Raw genomic sequence first — 10,162 nt, 5'->3', positions numbered from 1 at the left:
TCAGGATCTCCTCAGTTGCTAATAGCAATTCCCACCTTGGAGTTTACAAAGACTTATGGGTAGAAAAGCCACACTAAGTAATTTACTACACCGCACAACCCTATACATGGTCATGGGCACATTCCCCCCTGCCTATGCATATCTGATCATTCAGCCTATCCACCCATCTATCCACCCATAGATCAATGTTTGCCTTCACTGACAATGCAGTACTGTATGTGCAAAAGAGTTCATCTTTGTTGTCTATACCTCCCATGCAACTCTCTATGTCTTCCTCTTCCTCAATTCCACTGTGTTGATCACTCACATTTGGTACATTGCCCTTCTCTTTACCCAAATCAGTATTTGTTTCTACCTATCTAACGGTGTTCCTTCCCCTCCCCTCCCACCCCTGGTAACCAACAAAGACAATTTCCTTCCATATATAAACCCTTCCTTGACTTTTTATAATAATAGAATAATACAATATTTGTCCTTCTATGACTTCTATTGACTTATTTCACTCAGCATAATGTCCTCCAAGTTCATCCATGTTACGCAGTGTTTCGCTGATTCTACATTATTCTTTAGAGTTGTATAGTATTCCATTGTGTGTATGTACCATAGTTAGGTTATCCATTCTTCTGTTGATGGGCACGTAGGTTGTTTCCATCTTTTTGCTATTGTAAATAGTGCTGCGATGAACATGGGTGTACATATATCTGTTCTTGTCCTGGCTCTCACTTCTTTAGGATATATATCTGGCAGTGGAATTGCTGGGTCAAATGGTATTTCTAGTTCCAACTTTTTAAGAAAATGCCATACTGCTTTCCACAGTGGTTGTATCATTTTACAGTTCCACCAGCAACGTATGAGAGTCCCAATCTCTCCGTATCCTTGCCAGCATTTGTTATTTTCTGTCTTGTTGAACTTTGCTACTAGTGCTAGGGCAAGATGGTATCTCATTGTTATTTTGATTTTCATCTCTCTAATGGCTAATGATCATGAGCATTTCTTCATATGTTTGTTGGCGACCTGAATATCCTCTTTGGTGAAGTGCCTACTCATGTCTTCTGCTCATAAAGATAGGGGTAATAATTCTTGAGTCAGCCCCTGACTCATGAGGATGCCCAAGTCATGGGGACCCCATGTATACTGAAACAAAATGGTGCCCAGTCCTGCATCATCCACATGATAGGTTGTGGATTGGACAATTGTGATTTGTAGTTTTTAGTGGCTGATTTTCAGAAGTAGACTGCTAGGCCTTTTTCCCTTGGCCTGGAAGCTCCACTGAAATCTGTTCTTCATCATAGCAACATGCAAGTCTCCACTGATAGACAGGTGGTCACTGTAATGCATGAGATACATTGGCCAGGAGTTGAACCCAGGTCATCCACATGGAAGTCGAGAATTCTACCACTGAAACATCCAGCTCCCACAGGTAAAGAACTCATGACTATCTCATGAGGTTTCTTAATGGATTGAATAAGACAACATATTGTCATTTTATGCCCATAGACAAGTACCATTCCAGCTAAGGATGTGATATTTTCAACATCACTATCTTCTTCTCAGTAGACATTTCTCAGGAATGTTTCCTGAGGTACTAATACAAGAATGAGAGAAGTATATTTGGTCTCATCTTCTTGATTTAATTCCTGCAAAAGCTCTGGTGGTGCAGTGGTTAAGTGCTTGGCTGCTAATCAAAAGGTCATCAATTTGAACCTACCTGCCACTCCATAGGAGAGAGATGTGGCAGTCTGCTTCTGTAAAGATTTACAGCTTTGGACACCCTATGAGGCAGTTCTTCTCTGTCCTATAGGGTTGCTATGAGTCAGAATTGACTCAATGGCAATAGGTTTGGTTGGCTACCTTTAACTAAGGTAGATTTCCACAGTTGTTCTTAGGATTTTAAAAAACTGAAATCAAACACTAAACAGAAAAGACTCTTTAAATGCCTCATGGGCAATCAGAAGCCTGGGCTTACCTCAGGACACCCAAAGGGTGAGCACACAAGAAGTTGTAATAGCAGATGTCCTGGTTGCCAGTGACATTTACCACCTGTAAAATCAAGAGTGAGAGAGGAATTGCAGTTTTTCTGCATCCCCTGAACCCAGTCTGAACTCATAAAAGGCAGACAATGCACAGTGATGTGCTGTCTGTGATTTACAATGTACGCAGCGCCCCCTCTCAGCAGGAATGGATCATTATTGGCCCCTTTCCACAGCACAGGCACAGTGCCTTCAAATGCTGCCTTCTTGCTTTGAACTGAAATATTCTATGTGTCTTCCCATGATGCGGCCTCAAGGTGGAATTCAACTAAGTGCTTTTCCTTTGCTATCATAATAAAAGGTGATGAAAGGATGCTAATGGTAGGAATGACCTTTTAAGACAGTCACACTATGTCCTATTTTCTAGATTAATACTGGAGGACATGGAGCTGTCCCATCCTCTTGGTTGAAATGGTAACCATGGGGCAAGTAGACATAAGGGGATGTGTGTTCAGTTTTCAATATTTACCACCATCTCTGTCATTACCTTCCCAGACACAATTTAAGCAGCTTTATATTCTGACAGAGCCCTAAAATATTCCGAGAATGTTTACATTATAAACAATGGTATTCAAACCACATAAAGTTCTTGTCTTTGTCACTTAATAAGTATAGGATTGGCTGCATATTTTTAGACCATTGGTTCTCACACTTGGCTTGTACTTTGGAATCACTATGGAGTTTAAAAATTACTAATGCTTAGTTCCATGCCTAAAGACTGATTTATTTAATTGTTATGAGTGTAGTCTGGGCACTGGGATTTTTAAAAGTTCCCCAGGTGATTTTAATATATAGCAAAGTGTGAGAAGCACTTCATCAGAAATACCTTCATGTCCTGTTATTGTAAATAAACTTTCTCACATATAATAAATTCCAGAGAAGGTCACCTCAGTGATCTGAATGCTAGGGTTCTGAAGAGAAGCAGTGGGGTTCTCAAGCTGTTATTATTATTATTATTTTTGTCTTTTTCTTATCTTTGCTTTTATTTTATATATTTCTAAACAAATTTAATATTTTTTAGTTTTATGAAGCTTTCTTAATATTATACAACTATTTGCTTTTAATGAGATGGCAGAGGCTAAATCAGACATTGGTATTCTTTGCTTTGGTCTGGAGCTTTATGGACTCTACTCATTGTCCCATGATGATCAGAAACTCAGACTGGTAATAACAGATGCAGGTAATGGAGATTATGGCTGAATAAGTGCAAGTTAATAATTTCAGACTGGTTGACAAAATAATGTAAGAAGTCCCAGATCCCTTTGTGATAAAACAATTGGGAACTTGATTGAAAAGTCAGTCAAAGATGAAGTAATGGAAAAATCCACTTGGAACTCAAATGGGAAATTAATTCTTGAACTGATCCCAAATTATACCTTTCACTCTAAGTCACAGCAAAGATCTTTTCCACGTAGTTTGGAAGCTGGGATTCTGGGGTTGGGTAGCACTTACTGTCTGGTAGGTGATGACCAGCTGGATCACAGGCAGTGCATAAAACACAGCAATGGTGATGATGTTCCTATGCAGGACAGAAAGAATAGTAACAGTTATTTCCAAATTCACAGTGAAATCTTTGCATCTTCCACTTACAACTCCATAGTAAATTTGCAAAAGTTATTAGGGACTGATTACATAGTTCCTGTTTCTCCAGTCTTCTTATTCCCTTCTCTTGCATTTGGGGATTTGATACATAATACCTTGCTTAGAGAGTCCCTTGGTGATGTAAATGGTTAATGTACTTGGCTGCCAACTGAAAGGAAAGGTTGGAGGTTGGAGTCCACCCAGAGGTGCCTTGGAAGAAAGGCCTGGTGATCTACTTCTGAAAAATCAACCATGGAAAACCCTATAGAGCACAGTTCTATTCTTATACACAAGAGCTTGCCATGAGTTGGGACTGACTCAACGGCAACTACTTACCTTGCCTAGAAGAGAGGTAAGGAAGTAAAGAAAAACTCTTGGCTACTATTAGTTTGATCACAGAGGAGAACAATGATAATATTAATTGAGATGGTCTATTTCAAGGTTAATGATTAGAGCCTAACTGTCTTAGTTATCCAGTGCTGCCATAACAGAAATACCACTAGTGTATGGCATTAACAAAAATAAATTTATTTTCTCACAGGACAATAGAAGTCTAAATTCAGGGTGCTGGCTCTAGGAGAAAGCTTTCTCTCTGTGTTGATTCTGGAGGAAGATCCATGTCTTTTTTCAGCTTCTGTTTCTTGGTTCCTTCCTTGGAGATCTCATTTAGTGTGGCACCTATCTTTCCCCAACTCTGCTTGCTTCTCTGTACCTAATCTCCTCTTTTTATATCTCAAAGGTGACTGGCTTAACACACACCATACACTGATATGGGCTCTTAATAGAACAAAGAAAGCTCATTCCTAGTGATTATAACCATAGGCATAGGGATTAAGATTTACAACACATTTTGTTGTTGTTGTTGTTGTTATGTGCCGTGGATTTGGACCCAACTCATAGTGACCCCTCCTTGGGTTTTCAAGGCAGTATCACTACGGAAGTAGATTGCCCCATCTTCCTTCCGAGGAGTGGATGGTGGGTTTGAACCGCCAGCCTCCTGGTTAGCAGTCAAGTGCCTTAGGCACTATGCTACCAGAGCTCCCACAACACATTTTAGGGGGACACAATTCAACCCATAACATCAACAAATAGTTCTTTTCCTTCTTCTTCATACAACTATCTATAAAACAGGGTAAATATAATGTGGATGAACTTAGAGGACATTATGCTGAGTGAAATAAGTCAATCACAGAAAGACAAATATTGTATTAGCTCACTATTGTAAAAAGTCAAGGAAAGAATTATATATGGAAGGAAACTTTCTTTGTTGGTTACCAGGGATGGAAGGGGAGAAGAGGGAACACTGCTAGATTGGTAGAGACAAATACTGATTTGGGTGAAGGGGAAGGCAATATACAAAAAGCAAGTTTCAAACTCAATAACACTAAGGAAAAGGAAGACACAGAGAGGTGCACAAGAGGTATAGACAATAAAGATAAACCCTTCTACATATACAATACTGCATTATTAGTGATAACAAACATTAAATAGATGAGAAGACAAGATGAATGATCAGGTATGTCTAGGCAAAAGAGAATATGCCCATTACCCAGTGGTGTACTGTCTAAGGTATTTGACTGCTAACCAGAAGGCTGGTGGTTCAAACCCACCAGCCACTCCTTGGAAGGAAGATTGGGCAACGTACTTCCATAGAGATACTGCCTTGGAAACCCAAGGATGGGTTGCTATGAGTTGAACCGACTCAATAGCAGTGAGGTTTTTTTTTTTTTTCTTTTTTCTTTTATATGTAAGATAGGCAGACAATATTTCTAAATACATATTTATATGTGCTGTAAGAATGTCCATGTAACTAGAACTAATAGGGGGCAAAGTTATGATAACTTCTTAGGCAGTCAACCACCCTGAAGGAGTAAGTTGTTGGAACTGTGGGCTCAGGACCATGGTCACAGTGGACATCAAACTCAATTGGGATAACATACTACACAAAAACATTGTTCTACATCTTACTTTGGTGAGTAGTGACTGGGGTCTTAAAAGCTTATAAGCGGCCATCTAGATGCAACAGTGGGTCTCTCCTCATCCAGAGCAAAGAAAAATGAAGAATACCAAAGACACATGGAAAAATTAGTAGTGGACTAGTGGACCATGTGAACCTCAGCCTATGTGACCATGAGACCAGAAGAACTAGATGGTGCCCAGCTACCACTCTCAACCACTTGGAAACAATCATCAGTGTAGGCGATCCTGGATAGAGTGGGAGAACAATGTGGAACAAAACTCAAAATCATAAAAAAGACCAGGTTTGTTGGTCTGATAGAGCCTGGTAAGACCCCTGAGAATGGTCCTTAGTTACCTTTCAGGTCTGGAATTGAAATCACTCCAGGGCATTCAGCTAAACAATAGACAGTCATATAGGATGAACATTTAAATGAAGTAGATACACTCCTTAGAATGATCAATCATGGGAGAACAGAAGGGCAGTATTTGCACAGGGAGATAGCGCAGGGGGCAGGAATGCAAAGGAAAGAAGGACACAAGGAAGAGGTAACTATAGGGAGGAAGTGGGACAAGAGCTGTTACATTGTGGGGAATTGGAGTCAATATCATGAAACAAAATGTGTATGAACTACTGTATGGAAAATAAATTTTCTCTGTAAACTTCTTCCCAAATCACAATAAAAAAAATAACAATAAAAACAAACCCCCCTAAAACAGGGTAAATAGTACCTGCTCTAGTTGGTAGCATAGTGGCTAAGGCACTTGATTGCTAACCAGAAGGCTGGTGGTTCAAACCACCAACCACTCCTCGGAAGGAAGATGGGGCAATCTACTTCCGTAGTGATACTGCCTTGGAAACCCAAGGAGGGGTCGCTATGAGTCGAGTCCGACTCGACGGCACATAACAACAACAACACTAGTTTAACCAAATTACTAATGAAGGCCTATCTCTTTAGGATGTCATTCAATTAAACTGATCAGAGTGCAAGTAATGAATGATGGATCACATGAAGACGTAAAGGAGCTATGATTCTCTTAGGTACCTCTTAGTTCCAAGATTAAGGTCCCCCAATGAAATTCTATGTGGCCCTCATTGTCCCTAGCTTTCCTCAAATATCTGTAGCCTTTAAGAGAACAGAATGGGGTGAGCTGTCATAAGAAAATACCACTCACCCATAAGATTTCTGAGCGGAAGCAGTCCTTGGGAATCCTTCATCAATGTGCATGACCACTGAAGGTCTAGTTATCATTGGCTGGTGGTATCATCTTCTCTCAGGGTAGTTTTCAGCTACCCTGAGATGCTCTAGTACCTAGTCCCTGAAATCACTTTGGGACTCCCAAAGAGTGAGGCCTGGGTGATGAGAAGAGGGAAGGGCCCCAGTTTCACAGAAGGTACTGGTGATGCAATAGTATCTATGGATATTAATGTTATTATTACATTATCATTCTGGGAGAAGAACAATTAACCTGTGATAGTTAATTTTATGTGTCAACTTGGCTAGGCTATGATTCTCAGTAGTTTGGCCAAACTCTAGACTAGTTGCTGTTCCACACTGTAATCATCTTCAATAATGCAATCTAATAAAATGTAATCAATAAATCGGTTGAAAGGGGAGTTTCTTTAGGGTGTGGTCTGCCTCCAGAGTATAAATAAATATCTTGGCAGAACTTGCCCTCTCTCTCTCTCTCTCTCTCTCCATTCTCCACTCTTGCCATTGTCTGATCCTATGGATCTTGGGCTGGAAGCTTGCAGAAATCTCCACCTGCTGCCTGACCTACAGATGTTGTATTTGCCAACCCCCACAATCACATGAACCAACCCCTTTATGCAAATTTCTCTCTCTCTCTCTCTCTCTCTCTATATATATATATGTTTTTCTAGAAAACTTTCACTAAGACAGCTCCCTGAATGGATGGGATTCTATCACTATTCTTATTTTTACTTTGCATTTACTTAATTTAGAGTTGGCTGTATTTTTAGTTTGTTTTTGTTTTTCCTGTGGAATTTAGCATACCAAAACCAAACCAAACTCACTGCTGTTGAGTCGGATCTGACTCATAGTGACCCCTCTTTGGGTTTCCGAGGAAGTATCACTACGGAAGTAGATTGCCTAATGTTCCTTCCAAGGAGTGGCTGGTGGGTTTGAACCGCCAGCCTTTTGGTTAGCAGTCAAATGCCTGAGGCACTACATCACTAGAGCTCTCCTATATTAATATCTCATTAAATAAATCATGTGACATAAGTGGTATGGTTTTACAAAGAAAACTTTGAATTCTTTATCTTTGTATCATTCAACTTTACTTAAGGGAACCATGGCTCTACAGGTCATTTACTTACCAAAAATAAATCTTGTATTTCTTGCTGACAATTCTCCGGTCCTTCCTGGACAGATCTGATAGGTAGAGGAACATCTGGGATGCCCAACAGAAAGAGAATGTAAAACCACACTTGGCTTTTCTTGCACAAAACAAAGGAGAACATTAAAAATTTTTAATTTATTTCCACACTAGAGATTAAAATTATTCAACAAGACTTTTCTTTTAAATTTATCCTTTTTTTTTCTCAAGATACCTTAATAAAAATTCTAGTATTTTCCCTGTAATACTAAGGATTAGCTGATGTGAAGAGCTATTGGGTGTCTTAAATGTTCCTTATACCTCAAGAATTGCTTTCCAAGTTTTCAGAGCTGTCCACTGTGTTGTTCTTGAATTACATAGAATTGAAACTGTACATTTCACCTTTGTATCCCTTACTGGATATAATATCAAAAACCAAACTCACTGCCATTGAATCAACTGCAACTCATAGCAACCCCCAATGGGTTTCCAAGCCTGTAAATCTTTAGGAAAGCAGACTGCCTCATCTTTCTCCTGAGGAGCAGCTGGTGGGTTTGAACCATTGACCTTGTGGTTAGCAACCAAACTTTCACCACTATACCACCAGCCTTCCTTACTGGATACAATACAGTATAATAAATATATACCAGAAAGAACTGAGCTTTACTTGTAAAGGATGTTTATGTACAGAATCAGGGAGCTTTGTCAGATAAAAATCATTGCCATGGAGTTGATTCTGACTCATAGTGAACCTATATGACAGAGTAGAATTGCCCCATAGGGTTTCCAAGGCATAGTGCCTAAGGCATTTGATCACTAACCAGAAGACTGGTGGTTCAAACGCACCAGCCACTCCTCAGAAGGAAGATTGGGCAATCTACTTTCGTAGAGATACCGCCTCGGAAACTCTAGGAGGGGTCGCTAGGAGTTGGGATCTACTTGATGGCAGTGAGTTTGGCTTTTAATCTTTATAGAAACAGACTGCCTCATCTTTCTCTGACAGAGCAGCAGGTGGGTTTGAACCAACAAAATTTCAGTTAGTAGCAGAGTGCTTAACTATTGCACTACCAGGGTTCCTTCCTTTGAATCTCTTCTTCCATCTGGTTAGATTACTTTACTCACTTCCTATAATCAGCCACTTAACTGAATTTATAATCAGTTCTCCCAGAATGATAATGTAATAACTTATAATCAGTTCACTTCACACCGTAGTGTTTTAATGCTCTGTTCTCACTTTCTTTATCTTTGCAATCTCCACAAACAAAAGTGCTAATTAATAGGGTGTGTCTTTTAGCTTGAGTCCCTGGGTGGTGCAAACAGTTAACACACTGGGTTGTTAAGCTAAAGCTTGTAGGTTCAAGTCCATACCACGTGCCTCAGAAGAAAGGCCTGGGGATCTACTTCCAATTTTTTTTTTTTTTTAAATCAGCCACTGAAAAGCCTATGTAGCACAGTTCTACTCTGACACACTGGGTTACCACGAGTTGGAATGGACTCCACAGCAACCAGTGTTGTTTTGTTTTGTTTTATCTATGCCCTCTGGAAAATTTGATTTCCTCTGAAGAGAGCGAGAGAGAGAAACAAAAAAGGAAACTGAGGCACTGCTAAAGTTGTAGCTATTGTCAAACTTTTTGACCTCTGAAAGAGTATGGCCAGGCAGGATACCTTGGTCCGGATGACATTTTTATCACTCTCAATATCTGGCATGGTGTCGAAATCACTCTCCTCTACGGAGCTGTCGGTGTCTGACTGGCATGGCTGCCCACCATCTGAGGAGGACATCTGCCGGCCAGGACTGGAGCTTGATTCATCTGAAACAAAGAACACTCATGTGCCTTCAAAAGCCAAGCAGGGCCTGTGGAGTCCATGCCCTGCAGCAAGAACATTGCTGACTCATTCCTGAAAATATTGTGGATGTCAACACTAACTCACATTTTCTTTCTCTCAATTCTTCCTCAGTTGATTTTTAATTTTCCTGTTTTCCTATTTTTATATTTGACATGTCTATGTCCAGGGCTGATTGCATATTAGAATATAGTGGCATCTGCTCTGTTAACTATTTGGATGTAAAAATCATATTGTGCTTATATTTTATGTTTCATATTATAAAATATGTACATAAATATATAAACATTCATGCAATAGTTATGTATAGCATCTACCACATATATGTGTAAGCACATATATCCAGCAGCTATACATTTCTCATGGATAAAGTATTTGTACACAGAAATACCCCGCATGCCATATCTACA

At 39.8% G+C, this 10,162-nt stretch overlaps 1 protein-coding gene across 1 annotated transcript in view; it reads right to left on the bottom strand.

The window, feature by feature from the left end:
* The window catches only part of SIDT1 (SID1 transmembrane family member 1), a 182,648-nt gene that overhangs the window by 38,390 nt on the left and 134,096 nt on the right, over window positions 1–10,162 (bottom strand). The window contains exons 12-15 of the mRNA XM_007958180.1: window positions 9,573–9,718; window positions 7,909–7,982; window positions 3,483–3,549; window positions 1,967–2,040 (exon numbers count right to left, since the gene is read on the bottom strand). Coding sequence (XP_007956371.1) covers window positions 1,967–2,040; window positions 3,483–3,549; window positions 7,909–7,982; window positions 9,573–9,718 — 361 coding nt within the window. The remainder of the gene's footprint in view (window positions 1–1,966; window positions 2,041–3,482; window positions 3,550–7,908; window positions 7,983–9,572; window positions 9,719–10,162) is intronic.

Source organism: Orycteropus afer, unplaced genomic scaffold (genome assembly GCF_000298275.1).
Source record: "Orycteropus afer afer isolate SDZICR_OR568_19922 unplaced genomic scaffold, OryAfe1.0 scaffold00862, whole genome shotgun sequence".
NCBI lineage: Eukaryota > Metazoa > Chordata > Mammalia > Tubulidentata > Orycteropodidae > Orycteropus > Orycteropus afer.
Note: the sequence above shows the minus strand (reverse complement) of the source record. Positions and strands in the feature narration are given on the sequence as shown.